Below are 21,662 nucleotides of genomic sequence, written 5' to 3'. Positions count from 1 at the left end.
GTCTCCTGGCTGGCCGCTGGCCAAAGAGATACTTCCCAAGTCCCTGCGCCTTTCTCCCCCCCACACAGAAACTGTACGCTGTATGCATGCATGCAGGCGCAAGTGAGGCGTGAGGGATCGAGGAGGAACCAGGGTGAGCGAGTGATATGGAGACGCGCGGCTATGAAAGCTGACGTATCGGAGTACGGACGCGACGATTGTTTGGCCGAGTAGCCGGAAGAACCTCAGGTTGATCGTGAGAAACTCTCAACGGGCCAGCCCCTGGCTGCTGATGCCGCCTTTCCGGCCTTACTCCGTTAGCAGAGCAAGCCCAGGGGAGACAAAAGTGAATGGTGAGAGTTCATCCGTATACTGCAGTCTGGTCGTTCGTCGAGACGCCAAATCTTCCCAAGATTGCTGACAGGAGTTTGTCGTCCTCAGATGATCGATCGACATCGCGAAATCCCATGGGCCAAGAAAATCGAAAAATCAAGTGCTGGATGCTCGGCTCCGAAGGGCGTTCTCATGCAAGACGATCAATGGCTTGCCTCAACGGAAGATGCCGGGGCAAACAGATATCAGATGAAGCGCAGATCTGCATATCTCCCTCTATCGAGAAAACATACCGGTATGTCGAGTCCGAAACATGAAACAAACAGTCGTGCTTTCAAAAAAGGGGTACCGTGACTCTGGCCCCTCGTCGATTGCCAACTAACCAACTGCAGGATGCGGTCTCGACTGTCCCATATTCTTTCCCGCATTGCTAGCAGCAAAACAAGCATTCTGGCCCAGGATAAACGGCACGCCTGCGCATGGCCCGTCACTGCCTCGAGTCTTCCGCTGTACTGATTACATGTGAGGCGCAGACCGTAAGGAAAACCCAAATCACAGGGCGAGACTTGGCTTTTTGCGCCACTTCCTTGGCCATGTAACCATGTTGCTTAGCTGTTGCTTGGCTGTTGCTTGGCTGTTGCTTGGCCATGCTCTCTCAAGGTATAACCTGACTCGTCCGTTTGCAGGACGTTACGTAGTCGTATGGCCAGTCGTGCATTACATGGTGCCAACGTCGAGGGAGAGAAATGCAAGTAGGTCACTGACTTGGTAACAGATGTCGTCAGCTTGTGGCATCTCCGCTCCCGCGGGGAAAATCGTGTCGGTTGAGCATCGATACGCAACAATAACAACAACAGCGGCAAATCCAAAGCACTGGAGATCTCCTACCTGACGTCAAGTCGTGTCAGACAAGGGTTCATCGTGGGGTTGCTCGAGGCGTCAGCGCATGAGAAAAAGCTGACTGGAAAGCACCAAGCGTAACGAAACGCGAACGGTGGTGTTCACGATGCAAACGGTTTGCGCCATTCGCCAGTGCTGGTGCTGCTGTGTACCCTTTTTAGCTGCATCGGAACGTCTCACAGCCAGCCCTTAGGAACGAACCACCATACAGTAGGAGCATTGCTGGTGTTCCCAAAAACAAGATTAAACAATGCGCGGTAAAAGTCCCGATGCAGGTTCCAGCGGCCTCAACCGAGCCGGTACGCTGTTCGCCCTGGCCATTCCAGCAGCCCGCACTGACAATGGACCTGCAGGCCGGGAGAGGGCGTGGTATGTGCCTTGGACGTCCGATCTGTCCCCAAACAGACGGTCGAGCCAAATTCTGTCGGCAAGTCCGACGCTACCGGTACGTTCGGACGAGGAGGTCCAACCGGGGAAGAAAGGGTGACCAGCGGTACGAACCGGCATCGACATGTTGGTACAACCGACCCGGAACATGGCCAGACCAGTCAGCTGGACTGGACCGTACTTGCTTACTATTGCCGCCCAGCGAGAATTTCTGCCCAAGTGCGTTGTTGCTACCAGCCTAAGCAACATGCGTATGTTATTTTTGGATAGGCTGTATCATCGAGGAAGACTGTGATGCCGCATTGCCGGGTACTCCCCTAACAAAATAGGTCTCGACTTGATCGAAGCCAGTCTGTGCTGGATGACTTCACCGGCATCGTAGATTCGCGCGTCGGGTTGGAAGCCCCATCGTGAGATTTCGATTGGAACTCTTTACGAGCAGCTTTCGCCGCCAGAGATGAGGAGAATGGTGCTGGAAAATCCAACTGACATACTATAAGGGCTTCATATTGCGACTCCGGCTGTGCTGTGGCCTTACTCAGCCCCCCAACCCCGGAATCTTGGCTGACGCTTCTAGGCCAATAACAACACACACATATTCCGAATCTAAAGCGCCTCAGTCATTGTGTCTTTCTTGAAACCGGTTGTTGTTCTTATCAACTGCAGCTCGCTGTCGGGATTATTCGTATCGAACAGGTGAAAAAAGGGATATCTGGAATGGGGCTACGGCATTGGTTGCCAGTGGCCCTTGAAGCCCGACAGATGCTGCACTTGCCCACTGCAAACATGATAGTAGTCGAGAGGCTGTCAAAGAGCCAACGCATTATGGCCAGTCTGTTATTTCAACAGACGAGCCTGAGTCCGACACGAAGGCCCGGCTAGGAGAGGAGGTGATGGCCAACTCGCTGGGAACCTCTACTAAATACATACTCTGATTCGGTACATCCACCCTTGGCCGGAATGGTTATGTAGCTCAGCAGTCCCCAAGCCTATAGGGAAATGATTAAATGGAGGGGCCGTCGATGCTATCTTTATACATCGCTAGACTGCCGGAAGTCCTGTGCATGCTGATGGGAAAGTCTTCTCAGTCTCGTATTCCAAGACTGCTACGGAGCGAAATGTTGGACACAGCTCACATTAAGTGCTGACTCGTGGGCTTTAATATTTTGTACATTGAGATAGAGACTGATCTCGTTCCGGGATGAACTTCGATGCGAACCACTTCATTAGACGCTGTTCTTGGCCTGCATCGAGACAGCGGCGAGTCCATCCTGGGCCTGGCTGATTCCTTCTGGGAAAGCAATGCGCTTGCTCAGTCCGAGTGATTCCTTGAACCTTTTCTTGGCTTCCTCCATGTCGCCTGTCATGGCGGCAATCTCCCCAAGGTTACAGAGAGCCACAGCACATGCTTCATCGCATTCAGGCGTTCTGTCTTCGCCTGTTACCTTGGTGCTTGTGGCGTGAGCTTGGAGGGCCCATTGCCTGGCATTCTTGAGCATCGTAGACCTCGTCGGACGCGACTGGCCTGCTGTAGCCGTCGCAGGCGTCGTTTGCAGTTCAGCAGGAACGTCAGTGGGTTGCTGAGCCAGAGATATAGCCAAGTTGTTCACTGTCATTTGATTAGCATTCGTGCTGAGGCAGCCAATGGATTTTCTTTAAGTATTCAACTTACTCAGAACGGCCGTATGGCACGTCTTCGGGGGTGATAGGGTGAGCGCCTGTAAATATAGCGGTGCTGCCAGATAATGCTGCGACTTGGACTCGTAGTGGTTTGCCAATGCTATCGTGCGATTAGTGTGGTTCAAGGCAACCCATGACGGCGTGTACCGTTACTTACCTTCAAGAGCACCTCCGATTTGCTCGGGCGACATCCAGTCTCCTTCGCCTTCGTGTACGCCCTGAACCTGCCGCCTTTGCAATTCTTTCAGAACTGTCTCTACGGCCCATATAAGGCGTTCGCCCGCCTGTTCGCCCTTAAGGACATGCTCGTCGGCATATATCTCCCCGAGCTTCACGCTGATGCCAACGCACTTTCCAAGCACCCTGGTTCGTTTGCCCCATAGGTTCTCAGGAGGCACATCTGCATCGGGAGCTCCGGCTTCCGTCGGCACTTTTGCCTTTGCCGGTATAGGGACTCCGATCAGATTTCCAGACTTATCGACCTGGCCCTTTTTCACGGCCTCCTCCATCTTCTCAACCCATCTTCTGCAATCTCGCAAGAGGGCTTCAAGGACCTCTGTAGAGTTTTGGTAAGACCCAATCTTCTCCAACCACGCCGCTAGCTGGATCTTCAGACCCAAGACCTCATCCGAGAAGGGGTCCATGGCATGTTGTTCGCATTGTTCTAAGGCGATCTTGTAGTACTTGAGAGCGAGTTTCGGGTCGGGCGCATAGTTGCTGTAATAAAGGGCGCGACGTAAAGATTTCGCGATTGCGGGAGGGAAGCGTGTGAATTGTTCAGACTGGAAGTAGCTGAAGTATGTATATATGACATAGATCACGACGCCGCCTATGCCAGTCAGGCTGTTGGATCGACGGGAGTCAGTGTTGCACAATTGGTATTAGGGACAAAAGATGGGAGAACATACAGTACCACAGCGAGCACAAGCTCTTCGGGGCTCTGTCGAAATAGTCTACGGAGGCTTTGGCCACGGAAGGCGCCCATGAGCGGACGGAAACTGAAGCTTTGGCGCAAAGCGTGGACCAGCGCCTTGAACGTCGGGGGTTCAGGTTTGGTTTGGAAATTGCTGCCTCTTTCCTTCTCTGACGACTGGTAGCGCTTTTGCTGAAGTCGAGCGACTGCGACATGGTCCGCACTCGCCAGCCTCGATGCGACTGGCCGCGGGGTGCAGCCTAGAGACGCCGGATGCGTCCATAATGAACGAGCGCCCTGCGATCTTTGGAGGCCTTGGGCCGCTCGCGCGGAGAGGAGTCTGGCGGCAGACATTGCCAATTGGTCCGAGTAACCTCAGCGCATGTGTTGCTGAAAGTGAGGGTAGCTGGGCGCGAATGGTGATCACATTCGTTCAATAATTCGATGGCGATACTAGGCTAGAAAGAACCTTAAGCTCTATCGATTGAAGTGACGACTAGTTAGGTAGCTGGTAGCTCCAGAAGGTGCCCGCTGGCCCGTGCAAAAACCGATCATCATCCATCTTCTGACGTAGCCATCAGGTACCTGATGTACTTAAGCATCCTAGAATTGAACCCATTGTCATGGTACCTATTATGGAGATAGAGCCGGGGAAGTCAATACTAAACGAAAGTTGAGAAATCCCCATCTGTAAACATAACATTCCTGGTCCATGGATGATGATGTGTACCGTTATGGCTGTACGTGCTACGTGCTCGGTACAGGCGGTGAATCAGGGAGCTGCAAGCAGCTAACGTCCTCGATTAACAGCAGTAGGGGACCGACGCCTCGGCTGCTGTGACCGCCCCCACGAAATAGCTTAAATTCTCCCGTCATCCACTTAAACATATCCGTCCAGTTGTCTGGCATCTGAGCTGTCAAGAATCTGGAATCTTCGCCTTCAAGCATTCAGAAAGCGTACCGTGGCAATAAGCAAGGACACCAGAAACATCCTCCAAAACACATCAATCCACTCTGATCTCACTCCTACCAGAAACCATTCTTTTCGACTGTAACTCGGTTAGTGCACACACTGCTTGCACCTCGCGTTACACTCACTCAATGTCCAATTACACCGGGCGGCTTCATTGACGTAACTAGCCTCATTAGTAGTCTCTACATCTCCAATCTCAAACGTCGCCGGGTTCTTCTTCAGCTAGATATCACCACCAGCCGTCTATCAGAATGTCTGGAAAGTTCGAGCCCAAGGTCCCTGTTAACCTGGACCCTCCCAAGGATGACCCTATCTCCCTTGAGGATCTCGCCAAGGCAGATGGTTCGTCAATCTCAGTATATGCGGGGACTTCGGTCTCTGGGGCTTGCCAAGTCAGTTTATGTGATCTGCTAACTTTTGACTGCAGGCAAAGAGGGTCAAAAGTGCTACGTTGCGATCAAGGTAAGATGAGTGGCAAGCCTATGCTGGAGATTGTTCATAGCAGAGTCATGGTCGATGCATTACAATGCTCCCATGGCAGTTACAGAAGGATGCACAGTATCTCGCGAGGCTTGTTGGGCTAATCCGCGGGATTTAGGGCAAAGTCTACGACGTGACGGGCAACAAGGCATACCAACCTGGCGGTGCTTACAACGGTGAGTAGTTCTGCAATCCATGGAGGATACCCAAGAGGAATTCCAGCGTCACTTCTACTCATCTTTCTTTGGCTATATTTGGATGCATTTTGTGTGGTCCAACCAATTGCCTTCCGCCCTGGGCCGGCTTCAAACCTACTATTTCTTATTGTTACAAGACAGTTGGCTGACGGGAGAACAGTGTTCGCTGGAAAGGACGCTTCCAGAGCCCTTGGGAAGACCTCGACCAAGGCGGAAGACGTGAAGGCTGAGTGGCACGACTTGAGTGACAAGGACAAGGGAACGCTGAATGATTGGATCACATTCTTCTCCAAGAGATACAATGTTGTCGGTGTCGTTGAGGGGGCTACGAACATGGAGTAAACAGAAAGACGAACACTACTGAGCTGTCGGAGAGCGGCGCCCACCATACGTATAATGCCAAAGTGGCAAATATAGCTATTGTGACCAGAGTACATTGGTTTCCGAGTTACTATCTAATTTGTAGCATTTTGAATATGGGACACGAGGCGCCTTGATCCATGCCAATGTGGTGTATCCGGAAACAGAATGTAGCTCCCACAGATCATGGGTGTAGTTCTTCAAATTTGAATGAGAAATGAACTATGAAATAAGCCCCAGTTCCAGGTGTGTCAACGCAACTATCTGCATTGAGACTCATTTCTGAGTGAATGTGAAGGATGGTCCAATGATACATGTTCGTGTGCAATGAATGTTGAACGAGTTGCTAGCCCCGGTATACACACTAATAGAAATATGGCTAGCTCAAATTCAAGCATCATAGATATCGATAACATCAATTTTTTCATTCAACTGCAGCGCGACAGCAGCAAGCTGTGTTAGTTCAGTGGTAGAATTCTAGCCTTCCAAGCTAGAGGCGGGGGTTCGATTCCCTCACACAGCATGTTTTTGTTTTTGGAGTTCTTACACGCAGTCTGCTCAGATACTCTGACATCTTTTTGCCATTCCTACTCACGATCAGTAATGTGGAAGCTCCTGTGGAATGCTTGAAGATGCAGGTATATATTCACTTCGAGGGCTGTGGCTGTAGCATGAAGCTGTGACACCCCGTGTATATTCACAAGAGTCAGAGTTGACGCCGTTATAGTTGGCAATCATACTGATACATGGTGCAGCGTTTGAGTATCGTTTCAACCCCAAATTTACCAGATTCGTATGCCTTGACAATAGTATATGACCCATCGATAGCACTTTCCGTGACTTTTCAGTGGTCCCTTTGTGCCAGGATTGGATCCGGGAACGACACAGAATAGCTGCTGTCATCTACCGGTTTCTTGACGACCATGCCGTTCTTCCCAGGCAGCTCAGCCCCGCCCAATAGATTGTAGAAGAAGCCCAAGTCCTTCGGGTTTTGTTACGGTACAAGACATCTCAAACTCATACTTCGTCCAGCTCGCCACCATGTTCTGGTGCTGAGCGGTTCGGGCTTGGGGGCCACAAGGATATTGCCCCCACCCCTCAAAGTCGCTGGAGAGTACTGCTGCATCAAAACGGCAGTGACCCGTGTGGTAGACACAAATACCTGCGCAACCATACACCATGACTATCTGGCCCCAAGGGCTGAACTTGTTGCCCAGGTCGGCGGGGGCAAGCCGAACAACTTCAGCAGCGTCGGTATGTTCGAAGCAGCCGCAAGGCTATTTCAAACGTATCTGAAGGGAAGCAAGCTGCTAATCCTGTGTCACACAGGGACAACATCGGACTTCAAACCCAAGGCATAGCTCAAGGGCCCAAGTGGATCGATACTGTCCACTTGGCCTCTGACTGACAAAAGTCCGGGCTATGGCTACATCAGCGACACCTCGATGGCGACACCGTACGTGGCCGGTTTCTATGCCCTGACCAAGTCCAAATATCCCGGCCTCACCCCTCCAGAGATTTACGCTCGCATGCAGACAACAGCGGATCAGGTATCCATGGCCGACGTTCCCGGAGTCGCGCCTGCTCCGCAACAGGGTGCCGGTCTTGTGCGAATAGACCGAGCCATACTTCAGACCTCGACCATGACAGCAGATGGACGTGAATTCAACCTGCCGTACGACGGAGAGGCTACAATGCCCAATTTGACCATCCACAACCCCTCCTCGGCCGCCGCGGCATACAAGCTGAGCAATTTGCCCGCCAACGGGTTGGCCTACCGGTCGGAAGGATCAACCCGACCGAACGGGTTTGGTTTCCAAGATACAAGATTTGTCCACTTGACGCCGCCTCCATTATCCGCAACGATCAACTCCATGGATGGCGACGAAGTCACCGTAGAAGCGGGTGGCTCGCAAGTCGGGTCATCTGTGGTGACGCCGCCCAAGGACCAGTCGCCCCTTGACATACCGGCCTACTCGGGCTATGTACAGGTCGTCTCTTCACAGGGGGATGAGAGGCTGTCGATTCTCTACGTCGGACCCGCCTACGACGACGGCGACTCGCCAGCGCCCGGCATAAAGCCCCTGACGGCGGAAGACCGCAAGGACGCCTGGAACGCGGGCCGCGATATCTTGGCGTTACCACAGGCCTACATCGCCTCCGACCAGTCCAACATGGGCGACTACCGCGTCTTCAGCCTCAACGGAACCGACTACCCCGTGGCGTGCCTCTTGACGAAGCAGATGTGCAAGTGGTGGCGCATGAATTTGCTCCCGGCGTCCATCGACTTCACGCCTACCGACTACGGCTACGACGCGGTGGCGCGCTTCGACAACCTAACGGAGCCTGACATGCCCGTAAACGTGGTCTTCGGTGGCGTTCCGATCCTGGGGTACTTTTACCAAAACGACCCGATCTTGCCGAATTTCTTGATCAACTCCCCCTGGAACAGCCGGCCGACTTCGCGACCAACACGCTGATTCCCCTATCAAGGGGCTCTTATCGCATCTTGCTCCGGTGGCTCAAATTTTGGCCGAGACGTCAATAAGGCAGCTGACTGGGAGAGTTTTGGCTGAGTGGAGTGGTCGATGTTACTGAGGTCCCATCCGAATACACGACGTGAGCCTGAGTACCACACTGATAGCAATCCGCTTGGCGGCCTTGAATAGCAAATGAAAATAGAAGGGACCTGTGCATCCAGTTAGACGACCCCCGCCAGTAAGAGGAGGCTATTTCAACCCAAGACCATATGGACATCTTGCCAAATATGGGGGAACCACCCGAACGCCTTCTAGGTTAGGGCCTAGATCGCATGTAATAAGATGCAAATATGTGGATATACGTGTACAGTGTCGTAAGCTGATGCCGGGTAACCTCCCATCGGGACTACGTGATAGGCATGCAGGTAGGGCGGGGCATCTGGGGAACCGCCGCCTATCAATCCCGCGCCATCACGTCACAGCACGCCCTTCGGATGCACATGCACTGCGCCCTTCCATAGATGGCGGTTGCCTTGAATATATAAACGCCAATGCCTGATATTTTCAGGCACATCATGTCGCTTTCTTTCTTGCCAATTCTCCAGGTCCGTCACCTAGTAACAAACCAGCAATCGATACACCGGTCTCATACTTACCAGCAACATGGCCGATTCAACAGTTGAAATCACAGCGCAATGCCTATGCAAACAGCATACTTTCACAACAAGCATTGCGCGCTCCTCGCTGCCGATAAAGGCCTCAACATGCCACTGCAACTCGTGCCGGCACTTGACGGGCGCCATGTACAGCAGCGAAGCCCCATGGCCGGCAGCCGACGGGGACAAGCGGTCGCGAAGTCCGCGCTCCAGCGCTACGTCTTCTCGGAGCGCCTCACGGTGCGGTTCTGCGGGACCTGCTCGAGCCCCATGTTCTGGGAGTGGCCGGGCAAGTCCGAACACAAGATCAGCGTCTTCACGGGCGTCCTGGCCAACCACGCCGACCCCGACGTCCAAGACTTGGTGCAGATCACCGACGCCATCTTCGTGGGCGACACGCTGGACGGCGGCGCGGCGCCCTGGCTAAAGAGGCCGAACGGCAAGGACGGGCCGAAGGCGCGCTTGTGGACGGGCCAGATGAACGAGAGTGAGGAGCTGCCCCATGATTGGCTGCCGCCGGCTCCGCTGCCGGATGCATCCAAGAAGTCGACTCCGGACCAAGTCGCGCTCCGCTGTCGATGCAAGGGCGTAGACCTCGTGATGCGGCGCTGGAGCCCGGAGCTCGAGGGCGAAGAAGACTCTGGGGCAAGATCATGGATCATCGACCCTGACACGCACAAGGGCCTGGGCAGTTTCGATGCGTGCGATTCGTGCCGGCTCGCATCCGGCGTAGACGTGTTCAACTGGACCTTCGTGCTGTGGCGACAGGTGGGGTTTGCCGACGAGACCAAGACAACGACGGGAGGCCGTTTCCCGGTCTCTTCCAGCGAGCTCAATGCGGCCCTCTCTGCTCAAGAGCGAGACTCGAGACTCGGCACACTCGCCTGCTACAGCAGCTCGCCGGGCATCTACCGCTACTCCTGCAGCCGGTGCTCGGCATGCGTGTTTTACGGAAGCGACGCAAAACCGCAATTCGCCGATGTGGCTTTGGGGGTGCTGGAAGCCCCCGATGGCGCCAGAGCAGAGGACTTTGTCTCGTGGAATCTCGGAGGAGACATGATTTGGAGACAGGACATTGTGGGAACGTGGAGAGAAAGTTTGGTTGAGTCAATGGAATCGGAAGCCGAAGCGTGGAGAATTGAGCGCGGCTATCCCAAGAATTTCTACAGGCTCAGGAAGGAGAAAGCAAAGTGAAGAAGAGGTACTAATTCATTGGCACGAATGCGGATGCGAGGAGCGGCCTACAAAAGGCATAATGTACTGAAGATAAGCAACATAAATACAAGGAAAACCATTTGATCAACATTGTCTGGCTTATATGCGTATCATGAGAAGATCTCCATGGCTTTGGTCGTACAGTATTCCCCGGGCCACGCACGCTACGAGCCCGATCTATCCCACTGATTTAGTGTGTCGCCCCTCCCCCGCAATTCAGCTCAGGGGGGCCCCAAGCTCTTGGGTAAGTCTTGGCTCTGTGTCGTGTCGCATCGACGACAGCTTACGAAGTAGAGCCCACTTCCTAATAATAACCTCACCTCTTCAATTTCATTTGTCCTCCCGCTAAAACACCTCCTATTTGAATCCTTCCTCGCCAGCGAGCTATCACCCTGGCAACTCATCAGCCAGGAGCCTCTATTCATTTTGCATCGTCGTCACTCATCTGGTAACACAATACAATACAACCCGAATTTGGTTGGCGTGTACCTATTCTTTTGCTTACCGACTTATCTCATACCTACTCAAAGTCCGATGTGACGGGGTGTGAAGTGATAACAACAATCCCAACCACCTGCCCGCCCGTCATTCAAACCACCATCCCCATCAGCTCCAGAAACAATCCAATTGAAACCCGCCACTTGTTTCTTCCTCGTCATTCTCGCCCGTCGCGCATCGCCATCTTAAAGCAGGAAGCCGCCATGGGCAACATCTGCGGCAAGTCGTCGTCGGACCCGGACGCCTTCTCGACGCCGGGACGGGTCGTGGGCACCACCCCGGCGCAGCCGCAGCGCGCGTCGCTGCCCCCGCGCATCGTAGGCGGACCGCCGCGAAAGCTAGGCGGCGGCGGAAACGACCCCCCGGCGGCGCCATCTTCGCCGGCTGCTGCCGAGGTGCGGAGACGGGCAGCCGAGGCTGCGCAGGTATGTCTTTTCTCCTTGTTAACCTTATGTCTTTTTTCAACATGTTGGCGTTTACTCCGATATCGCCATGGTTCTTGCTTGCTGGTGCTGACTCGAGGGGGTTGCAAAGATGAGAGCAGAGGCAGCTTCTTCCAAGAACTCGGGGAAGCTCGGCCAGCAATTGGCGGCGCAAAAAAAGCAGTCGAGGCAGGAGACGCTCAATGAGATAAGTCGGGAGGAACGCCGGGCACGTGATGCCGAACAGGCGGCTGAGGCTCGAGCTCACAATTGAGCAGGTGAGATACATCTTATGGATTGGTTGGTGACTTGGCTTACGAGACTTCGTTACTCATGCGTTTACGTCTCTGGGGAATTTATCTTTCTTCACCATTAGAGCAATTCTGCCTTAGCCGGGGGGCGTGGTCATCATACAATACTTAATATACGGCATAGCTAATGAATTGGCATGGTACGCATTGTTCCAACTGGGCTTGCTTCTGCTTCGTATATATTCTCGAGTCAGTAACGTCTTTTTGGAGCTACACACAACCTGCCCAAACGCCGGCGGAGTTGTTCGACGCAACTGGACCCAAGACAATATAAATAAAAAAGACACATATAGACTATTTCTTCTCCTGCCACCTCGAAATTACACAACGTTATACCTCCCGCTGGCGGGAGCCCTGCTTTCTGCGTCGGCAGCTGCCACTGTGCCCTCCTTCAACAAGCGAGTAAGCTCATTCATGGCGCTGGCCACGACAAGCTCCGTGTCGCCTTCCACCAGAATATAAAGCTTGGGCTCCGCTCCGGGCGGCACTTCCTTACCCGCAGCATAGTAAGTGCCCTTGGTGGTAATAGATGTGCCCGTCGCCTCGAGAATCTTGGCGACGTTCGTACGGTTGGTGACAGCCCAGCGAGCTTTCTGCGGGAAGTCGTTGATCTCGAGAGTGGCATGGAACGCACCGGCATCGGGGCCCTTGTTGTCGACCGGCTGCCCAGGGCGGAGCTGGCCCGTCTTGTTAAGACGGGCGTTAATCGCGTTGATGGCCGAAGACACCTTGTCCAGAGGGTTGTTTCCGCCAGCCGCGGGCGCTGGAGCTTCCTCCCTCTTGTGGATAGTGTACTTCGGTTCAAGATCAGGGAGCTTGGTTTGAGTTTCCCGGGCCGAAATGCCGGATGCTGCTGCTTGGATCGCGGAGACAGCCTTATCAATCTTCTTATCGTCCTTGCCCTTTCCTTCCTCCTCCTCTTCTGGCTCCTCGCCCTCTGTCCTATGGGACTTGCGTTCGCGTAGCCTGGCAGCCTCACGTTCTTGATCAAGTCGATCAAGGCCTTTTCCTCCGAAACCGCTATTGTCACGAGCTTTGCCGGATTTCACCTTGTCTTGGAAAGCTTTACGCATGTCCAGGATTTGTTCGGGAACTGGTTGGCCACTCTGGTCGAGAGCTCTGGCAATAGGCCCAGCACAGTTCTCCTGGTCTTCCGTGACAAAGGTGACAGCTGTGCCTTTGTTGCCAGCGCGACCAGTACGGCCAGCACGGTGCACATAGTCCTCGAGATGGTTAGGTGCATCGTAGTTGACTACCAACTTCAACTGCTTGACGTCAAGTCCACGGGCGGCAACAGAAGTAGCGATCAAAATCGGAATGACGCCGTTCTTGAAGTCCGAAATAGTCGAATCGCGGTCGACTTGATCTTTGCCGCCATGGATGGACATGCAGGGGTAACCTTTCTGCATGAGTTCCTTCAGCAACTTGTCAGCCTTCTCTTGTCTCTCCACAAAGATGAGCGATCGGGCATCATCATCCTTGTCGTAGAGTTCTCCGAGCAGCTCGAGCAGTCTAATAAACTTGTTCTCCTCATTTCGAACCTCGACGATCTGAGTAATTTCAGGTGCGACTGTGCTCTTGCCACCAACATTGATCTCGATGGGATCTTTGAGAATCTTCTTGGCCAAGGAATCCATTATACGAGGCATAGTAGCAGAGAATAGAATGTTCTGGCGGTCGGGCCTCACACTTTGCAAAATCTTCATGACTTGAGGCTCGAAGCCCATGTCAAACATACGATCAGCTTCGTCAAGAACAACGTATGTGACTCGCTTCAAGTTCGTTACACGCCCTTGATTAGCAGCGAGAAGGTCAATCATGCGTCCAGGCGTGCAAACCACGATCTCAGCGCCGCGCTTCAACTCGGCAATGTGGTCCTTGATCGGAGCACCGCCATAGGCACAAACGGCCCGCAGGTTCATGGATTTCAAGAAAGGTTTACAATCACGGTGAATCTGGGTCGCCAGTTCTCGGGTCGGGGTCATGATCAATCCGATGGGGCCATCGTTTTCCTTGAGAGGAGCCTGGTCCTTGATATGCCGAAACATGGGCAGGAGGAAAGCCAGTGTTTTGCCAGATCCGGTCTTGGCCATGCCAATCACGTCACGGCCAGACATGATGGCGGGGAAAGCCTGCATCTGAATTGGAGTTGGCTTGTCAAAACCCAATTCGTGAACAATGTCTAGAGTCTGTCGCGACAGAGCACACTGGGACCATTTCTGAACTGGCTTCGGCACGTCTTTCCCAGATACTTTGATGCCGTCAAGCTCCAAGCGCAAATCAACAAGCTCGGCTTCGGTCAATTCTGAAAGCTCAGATGGCTCAACCCAGAAATTCTTGCGGATGGGGTCCAGGTTCAACTTGGTGTAGTCGATCGTAGGGATGTCCTTCTTCTTACGAGCCTTTGCAACAGTAGCAAGGAATGCGTCTGGTGCATCATCCTTCCTGTCAAAGTCATACTCATCGTCACTAAAGTATGCTTCGGGCTCCTGCTCCGGCTTCTTGCTCTTAGATTTGCTCTGGAAAGGTTTACTGACATCAGCCTTGGCATCTAGGTCATTCATGAAGGCATCGAGGGGGTCTTCCTCGTCTTCATCAACGTCCATAGTATCGACTGCAGGCGCTGCGGTCTCGGCGGTACCATTCGTTTTCGGCCCTGAGTCGTCATGAGTTTCGGCTGGAGGCTGATCAACCTCCATAGAATCGTGTTGCTGGGCGCTTTCTTGGGCGATTCGCTCATCACGCCTTTCCTGAGCGGCACGAGCGGCCGCGGCTTCGGCTTCCTCGTCGCCAGCGAAGTCGTCGACATCTTCTTCATCCTCTTCGTCTTGAACTTCGTAAGGTGTATCATCAACATCAGGCAAGGGAAGGGAAGGTAGCTTAGCAAGCTTTCTTTCAGAAGTCTCCTCTTCGTCCAGGTCCAGCTTTCGCTTCTGCAGGGCCTTGTCGGTCTCTGCATTCTGCTTCTGGAAGCCAAAGCGACTAGTTTTGGCGCTTGGGAGAGCAGAAGCTGTTTTGGCAATTGCATCAGTAAGGGTGCTTGTAGGTGTATGGGTCAAACCCTTACCTTTAGGAGCTTGGGCTTGAGGGAGGTTGGCGGCTTGGGGCGGATTGACGATGGCACCGAGCTTCGGGGCAGCACTAGGAGAGTGTGCCTTCGGAGCAGCCTTTTTAGCGATGGCTTTCGGGTCGAACTTTCCGGCATAAGGGGCAGCCGGGGACAAAAGAGCTTCATCGGCTGGAGAAGCAACCGCCGCAGCTGGAGAGGCGACTGTTGAAGAAGCGCTTAGCGGGGTCCCATTGGCCTTCTCGTCCATCTGAGCGAGAAGCTTTCGGGTGCCGCCAGGTGTTGCTTCCTTCAGTTTCGCCTCTTCCTGCTTCTTCTTCCATGCTGCCAACTTGGCTAAACGTTCGGCTTTCTTCTCGGCGTCGGTTTGGGCGGCAGCTGGTGCTGGTTTCGATTTGGAGTCTGTAATCTGCTCACTCGTGTAAACATCCCAAGAAACTTGATATAAAGGGGGATTGTGTCTGATACGTACCTCGGAAGGCTTGGCCTTGTTAGCATCCACGGGAGCGGCGCTCCGCTCGCGACTGTCGCCGCGCCTGCTGCGTGGATGAGAGTCAGCAGTACCTTCGCGTCGCGATCTAGCTCCATTTCTCGAGTCGTCTCGCCTGGTACGGTTGTCCCTCTCTATGTCTCGGTCGCGACTCCTGCGTCGGCGGGCATCTGGCGGGGAGCGGTTCCTATCGCCAAAACGGTCACGCGACCGTCGACGGTCTCTGTCGCCGCCTCGGTAGCGATCATTGTCTCTTCGGTCTAAATCGCGTCGGCGGAAGTCGTTGTCTCTGTCCCGATCACGGTGACGGCGTTGCTGGAAATCATAGTCAGAATTGTGGGATTGGCCGGACGGGCGACGTCGCCTTACATCTGGAGGGCTTCGGGTGCGACTGCGGCGGCGGCCATGGTCTCTGCGGTCCCAGTCCCGGTCCCGGTCACGGTCCCTTAAGCGATCGCGATCCCGACGGTCGTCATCTCTGCGAGGTCTTCTGGACGACTGCTGGCTTCCTGCAGGGCTTGGTGAGCGTGTGTCTCTGAGCCGAGCCATGAGAGCGTGGTAGTAGTGGCTCGGTAGACACTACAGTGGTGAGAACTACCAGAGAAGTCTTGGTGCGACAAACGTTCCCTAACGTTAGGATCGAAAGCGGCCGGTGTGTGCGTCACCTATTGATTTGATTTTCGAGCCACAGGTAGCACTACTGAATGAGTGGTCGAGAAATAGACAGGGGATCAGATCGCTTTTGCAGTTTGTAGTGCGCAAATCGATCAAGGCTGATGAGTAGTGGCTGGCCTCTGGAATCATAAAGTACAGCAGCCTACTGGAGATTCGCTTTTCTCTTTGTGACGAAAGGCAGATGGTCTGTGCTCCACCTCCGTCAATCAATTCATGGTTGTTGCCTTTTTGGTGGGTTCTGCACTGGCGCAACACCCCACTCAGTGGTGAAGCCGAGAAGTAGGTACCTTAGGTACTGACTGAAAGTACCGGAAGGAGTATTACGGTAGATGCAAGCATCAATTTCATTGACTGATTTATTAGGCCCTCATGCAGAGTCGCGTGTGTTGGGTAGTGCAGGATGGAATCTAAAACAAGGGGGCTGGGTGGATCGGCTTTCCAGCTGGGCAGGAGCTCCAAGGCGGGAGAGAGCGAGACCCAGCAGGCCAGAGAGAAAGTGAGCTCCCGTCTGGTGTCTCTATGTAAAAGCAAACACCAAACGGCCAAAAACAATTGAGTACCCAGCTCCACCCCGATTGGCCCGCACCGAGCCATTCTCGCCCTACACTTCATCTCGGTCGCAAAGTCCACCGAACCTCGAAAAACTGTCGTAAACCTCACCAATCGATCGAAGAGTTGTCCTAGGACACGCCAATTGCAATGCCATCTTTCATCGGGCGCGTCGCCGCCAGCCGTCTGGCCTCCAGCGCCGCCGCTACGTCATCCTCACGACTCGTGATAGCTAAACAGCTTGGTCGTGTGTCATGTCCGCTGCAGTCTAGCCTGCCCTTACTGCGCGCTGGCTTCGTCAGGGCCTACGCGACCCCGGGTCGTCCTAAGAAGACCGACACGATCAGCAGCACCCAGTCAGCAGGCCGGCCTCGCAAGACCGCCGCCGCCGGGACCACCAAGGCCCCCGCAAAGAAGGCCGCCGCCACCAAGACCAAGGCCGCGACAGCTACCAAGTCGGCAAAGCCAAAGAAGGCCAAGCCTGTTTCCAAGCCAAAGAAGAAGAAGGAGTTGACCGAGGCGCAGCTGGCCAAGAAGGAATTGATGAAGGTCCGGCTGGAGAAGGCCGAGTTGAAGAAAAAGGCCCTCTTCACCGAGCCCAAGCCTCTGGCCAGCAACCCATGGATGCTCTACGTGACTCGTAAATCCACAGGCAATCCAGTTGTTGGATCTTTTGCTGACAAGATGAACACACTGGCCGAGGAGTTCAGATCACTGTCGCATTCAGAGAAAGAGGTAATATACAAAACACACGTACGTATCTCTAGCTGCGCTGGCTAACAGTCTCCAATCTTTAGGAATTGCAACGCGCCTCCGAAGAGAACAAGCTCAAGAACGCCGCAAGCTACAAGGCATGGGTAGAGAGCCACAAGCCCGAAGTCATTGCCGAGGCCCAGAACGCGCGAAACCTCCTCAAGCGGAAGTACGGTTTCCCTAAGGCCAATGGCCAACGCAAGATCCAAGACGACCGTCAGCCCAAGCTTCCCCGGAGCTCCTGGATCTTCTTCTTCCGTGCCAGACACGGATCCGGCGACTTCAACAGCCTGACCCAGCCCGAGGCCCTGAAGTCGATTGCTCAGGAGTGGAAGAGCCTGCCGACCGTTGACCGTCAGGTAAGTAGTGTCCATCCACCCTCCGTCCACATTTGCCAAGCTAACTCAACATCACTTTAGCCGTTCGCCGACCTTGCTGCGGCTGACCTCGCTCGCTACAAGAAGCAAGTCGAGGAGACCCTCCACCGCGAGGTTTCTCCTGCGCGATAAAGAAATATCGCCTTGTTTCTGTCCATGTGCTTGCTCGCTGTTGAGCCTTAGACTTGGAGTTGAGTGTGATGGTTGTTTATCTGACGGTAGGGTTTTACTTTGTATTTCTTCCGCCAGTCTTCCTGCTAGACAGCGGCAGACTGGTATCAAGGTCGGGGGCCGGCTCCTTCACGGTGTTATTGACCACATGTACGAACATACCATGATTCCCTTGTAGTTAGGCACTAAAAGCAAATGGAAAACCGTTGATTGATATCTGCCGGGCCCTTCACTTTGTTTTATTCATACGGTTTAGGGTTGTGACTGTTAATGATATGCATTCGTCTCCCTGAAGGTTTCTAATCTAGTGCGATTCGCCATGCTTGTCCCACGCGCTTCTTATGCAGAAATCATATGCTTAATAGAAGTAGTCATATCCCAACCATTGCGCCATCCTTGTGGAGATATCTACAGGCGTTTCCCTCGGGTGGCTTTTCAAGATCGTTTGCCCATCACGATGACGACTTTGCTATCGCCATCGGTCCAGGTCGCGCCTGTGTACAGTATCTTGCGCCGGCTCGCCAAGTATAGCACCAGGAAGATGTGGGCGACGACGTGGCCCCAGCAATACACCTTGAGCGTGTTGAAGTCGGCGTCGCGCCGACACCAGATGCCCCATCCCGCGACGCCCCCGCCGACGTAATTGGCCAGAAACACCCAGGCCTCAGAACGAAGCTCTGGCGTCCAGTCGGAGCAGTCTAGACTCCAATAGCCTCGCTCGAACGGCCGTAGGACCCGACTCTGCTGCTCCGGGCGGAAACGCTTGGGGATTTGCAGTGCCGTCCCCAATTTGCTTAATCCGTCGGTGATCAGATCATCGGGCTCCAAATGTGCATCGTTAGTCGGAGGCTCAGGGGCGTAGAGTTCCAGGCTTTCATAGGTGTAGCCGTTCTGGGTGGCGAAGGTGATAGGCCGACCTTGGTCCGTCGATTGCGGCATCCTTTGTGGCCCGATATCACTCGAAGTTCGGAGCATCCCTTGGGGGCTATCAGTGCTTTGGGTCTGGCGCTGTCGCTTGCTTCGTGGTGGTTCCGAGTCGGCTCTTGCAGCCTGTGTTATGCCCACTCCCTGGATAACCGAATCCGATTCCATATCAAGGCGTGAAAGAACCAACGCTGTTCCCTTTTGTATCACCTGAACAGGCTTCCGAGGAGGTTGCACCAGGCCTGACTGAACCTCATTCCCAAGCTCTGTGGATGGAGCCGGCAGAACACCATTCCCAGGAGTGCAAGGGATGGTTCGCACATTGTGGCTCACATCGTGCTGTACAGACGACCGATGTCCTGACGGAGACTTGTTGTTGTCGGGGTTTGCTGGGTATATATGCGAGCTGCTCCCCGGTGAACTTCTCTGGGAAGTTGATGCCTCCGATGAGCTAGGGAATTGCTGGAGGTAGTGCTCTAAGACTCTGGTTGGCGAGGCGAATAATGTAGTTACATTGCCATCAGGATGCGAGTCCTGGACAACGCTCGGTGGTGTCTGCCATGACGCCTGTGAAAGAATAGTCCGTTGAGGAGTTCGCGGTGTACCCCCCTGAGCCCCTATTCTATGCACATGTAGCAATGCATTGGGCGAATTTGCATTGTCGATCACACTGTCAAATGATGCCTGGGGCGATCTCAAAGAGGGAAAGAACTCTTGAGTCGAAACGCCTTGGCTTGTCGGCTGGAAGATGCTTGTCCCATCTTGGACATGCGCGACCGACTTGTGTGTTTCTGGCGACTCCGATAATTCGCCGGCACTGGGAGAGGTGCAAGGCTGAAATGCTAGATAGGCGGAAGTAAGAGCCCGGTACCGTACATCATCGGCATTTCGGCTGGGTGCATTGATATGGACCAGGATCTCGACGTCCTCAGGTTGCGCCATCTAATAATAAGTGCTGGCCCCGTCCATAGTCTGTCAGCTGTCAATGGAGCAGCAAGCCAGGCAATAGGGGAAAAACAAGAATTAAAGTCCGAAAACCCCAGACTGAGAGGTCCACTGAGCTTGGGGAATGCTTGGAGTAAGTGAACCCCCAAACCGGTTATCGCAAGATCAAACAAATCGCACACTTTTTGTCATGTCATGATCCGGAGCTTTCAATGAAAGCCAGGAATGTTTTCGTAGGACGAGATGCTTTCAGGCAGATGACTCCTTGTTGCGAGACAAACTCGAGTTGGCAATTGTTGACTGGGTATGATGGTAGTGAAGCAAGCCACAGCCATGCCTATGGGTCTGGATTAGGTTTTCCCAGGATTGTGGCGTACATGACGCTAGGACGCTAGGACGCTAGGACGCTAGGACGCTAGGACGCTAGGACGCTAGGACGCTAGGACGCTAGGACGCTAGGACGCTAGGACGCTAGGACGAAGTCCGCCATCTCTTCCGACATGACATGCAGGCCGTCGTCTTGCCGAACCAAGAACCTAATAAACACTATGCCCCCTCGTGTGCGCCCGGGGAAATATGCACATGTGTGTTGGCCTGCTCGAACGGTATGCTGACACGCACTGCGACATACTTGACTTATCATTTCTGTATCTGAGTAGGAATGCGTCTTGAATACAACCCAGAGCTTAGAGCAGCTGTTGGTGAGGTAGCATCCAACAAGATTACATAGGTACGCTTTTGGCAAAGTAGGCAGTTTTGATCATGATGGTGCATACGACAATTGCAGGAGGTTTTGCAGTACGGCTTACCTTACACTAGATTTTAATGCCCAAATCCTCCGAGATGAATTGCATGTGCTTACACGGAGGATCGAGGTAGGGTTGAATTGCCCATCCATCTCCCAACTGCCCTATCCCGAGAAACGGTCGAACCAATTTCAACGGAAATCGGAATCGGTAAAGTTGCCGACCTTGCGTGCCATCGTGTTGGGAAGGTATCGCCTACCGTCTGAGCGCTTTGGCGTTTTGTTTGTTTCCTGCATTGATCGCTTTCCCGGGGTGATATCGACGAGGACTGGCAGAAGTGCAGAAACCGAGGCCGGATAGCCAATGGATCAAAAGTGGGTGCTAAGCGCCAGCAGGTTTCCCGGCCTCAACCATTGGCCCGAATTTCTGCAGCAGCATTCCAGTGATCCAATAGTCGGCCTTGGGGTTGCTCCTTTCGCGCGCGCCAGCCCGTTAATTGGCCGGTCTCTGCATGCGTTCTAAAATTAAACCACTGATGTGCTGACCAGTGTGCTCTCTCCATTGGAGGTAGCATTGATGCTGCCATCACCTTCTTGACTCTTCTTATCTGGGGACTGACGTCGACCGGCGCGACCACAATGCTACTTTGGGCATGCAACCCACATCTTACGGCCCAGAAGGGCTTGTGGACGCATCTGTCTGGCCGAACTTGCTTCGAGATGGAGGGGTGCTGCAAGCGGCAGCGTGCCTGGCACGTCCTCTGTGAAGTGCTGGCCGTGGACGGGAAGCGCCCGCGTCCCGCTTGCTGGCAGCTTCATGGCGCGAACTAACCGCTCGACTGAAAAGCACATTTTCATAAAAACTAACGCTTTCCAGGTGCCGTGTAGGCCTCGTTTTCTTTTCGTCCTCTTCTCTTCTCTCAAGCTTCCAAAAAGAGGTTGCCGCATTTCCTAGCATTCGCCTCGTTGACCGAGGCATTCCTGTCGTTTGGTCGATTTCTTTTGCTGATCGTCTATTTTCACCGACGCCGGCCGTCTTCCCCGTGTTACATCGGGTTCCCGATATAAACGGCTTTTTCTTGGTATCTCACCTGCATATCGGTTCTATATTAAAAAATGCCCGACTTAGTTCTCTTACCATCTACCACCTACACACCCCCCTCCCCTTCGCAGGGTCGAAGG

General features: G+C 53.7%; 8 protein-coding genes across 8 annotated transcripts; 5 read left to right on the top strand and 3 right to left on the bottom strand.

The window, feature by feature from the left end:
- Positions 1-2,825: 2,825 nt before the first annotated feature.
- On the bottom strand, positions 2,826-4,546 carry PG985_007020 (tpr domain containing protein; the record flags this gene model as incomplete). The annotated part of the gene is made up of 4 exons (XM_066826789.1): positions 2,826-3,208; positions 3,272-3,379; positions 3,437-4,122; positions 4,188-4,546. The coding sequence occupies 4 exons, from the start codon at positions 4,544-4,546 to the stop codon at positions 2,826-2,828; spliced, it is 1,536 nt and encodes a 511-aa protein (XP_066684464.1).
- Positions 4,547-5,416: 870 nt separating this feature from the next.
- PG985_007019 (uncharacterized protein) lies at positions 5,417-6,184 on the top strand (the record flags this gene model as incomplete). Its single annotated transcript, XM_066826788.1, has 4 exons — positions 5,417-5,507; positions 5,593-5,627; positions 5,764-5,821; positions 6,003-6,184. 4 exons carry the CDS (start codon positions 5,417-5,419, stop codon positions 6,182-6,184), a joined length of 366 nt encoding a protein of 121 aa, XP_066684463.1.
- Positions 6,185-7,647: 1,463 nt separating this feature from the next.
- On the top strand, positions 7,648-8,682 carry PG985_007018 (uncharacterized protein; the record flags this gene model as incomplete). The annotated part of the gene is made up of 1 exon (XM_066826787.1): positions 7,648-8,682. The coding sequence occupies one exon, from the start codon at positions 7,648-7,650 to the stop codon at positions 8,680-8,682; it is 1,035 nt and encodes a 344-aa protein (XP_066684462.1).
- Positions 8,683-9,377: 695 nt separating this feature from the next.
- Positions 9,378-10,532, top strand: PG985_007017 (uncharacterized protein; the record flags this gene model as incomplete). Its single annotated transcript, XM_066826786.1, has 1 exon — positions 9,378-10,532. One exon carries the CDS (start codon positions 9,378-9,380, stop codon positions 10,530-10,532), a length of 1,155 nt encoding a protein of 384 aa, XP_066684461.1.
- Positions 10,533-11,254: 722 nt separating this feature from the next.
- Positions 11,255-11,747, top strand: PG985_007016 (uncharacterized protein; the record flags this gene model as incomplete). Its single annotated transcript, XM_066826785.1, has 2 exons — positions 11,255-11,476; positions 11,586-11,747. The coding sequence occupies 2 exons, from the start codon at positions 11,255-11,257 to the stop codon at positions 11,745-11,747; spliced, it is 384 nt and encodes a 127-aa protein (XP_066684460.1).
- A 357-nt stretch (positions 11,748-12,104) lies between these two features.
- On the bottom strand, positions 12,105-15,890 carry PG985_007015 (pre-mRNA-processing ATP-dependent RNA helicase PRP5; the record flags this gene model as incomplete). The annotated part of the gene is made up of 1 exon (XM_066826784.1): positions 12,105-15,890. One exon carries the CDS (start codon positions 15,888-15,890, stop codon positions 12,105-12,107), a length of 3,786 nt encoding a protein of 1,261 aa, XP_066684459.1.
- An 825-nt stretch (positions 15,891-16,715) lies between these two features.
- Positions 16,716-17,827, top strand: PG985_007014 (uncharacterized protein; the record flags this gene model as incomplete). Its single annotated transcript, XM_066826783.1, has 3 exons — positions 16,716-17,318; positions 17,363-17,677; positions 17,738-17,827. The coding sequence occupies 3 exons, from the start codon at positions 16,716-16,718 to the stop codon at positions 17,825-17,827; spliced, it is 1,008 nt and encodes a 335-aa protein (XP_066684458.1).
- Positions 17,828-18,301: 474 nt separating this feature from the next.
- On the bottom strand, positions 18,302-19,732 carry PG985_007013 (uncharacterized protein; the record flags this gene model as incomplete). Its single annotated transcript, XM_066826782.1, has 1 exon — positions 18,302-19,732. One exon carries the CDS (start codon positions 19,730-19,732, stop codon positions 18,302-18,304), a length of 1,431 nt encoding a protein of 476 aa, XP_066684457.1.
- Positions 19,733-21,662: the final 1,930 nt, after the last annotated feature.

Source organism: Apiospora marii, assembly GCF_038362585.1.
Source record: "Apiospora marii strain CBS 49790 chromosome Unknown utg000004l_segment0_segment1, whole genome shotgun sequence".
Taxonomy (NCBI): domain Eukaryota; kingdom Fungi; phylum Ascomycota; class Sordariomycetes; order Amphisphaeriales; family Apiosporaceae; genus Apiospora; species Apiospora marii.
The sequence above is the reverse complement of the archived record's forward strand: the minus strand, read 5'-3'. Positions and strand labels throughout refer to the sequence as shown.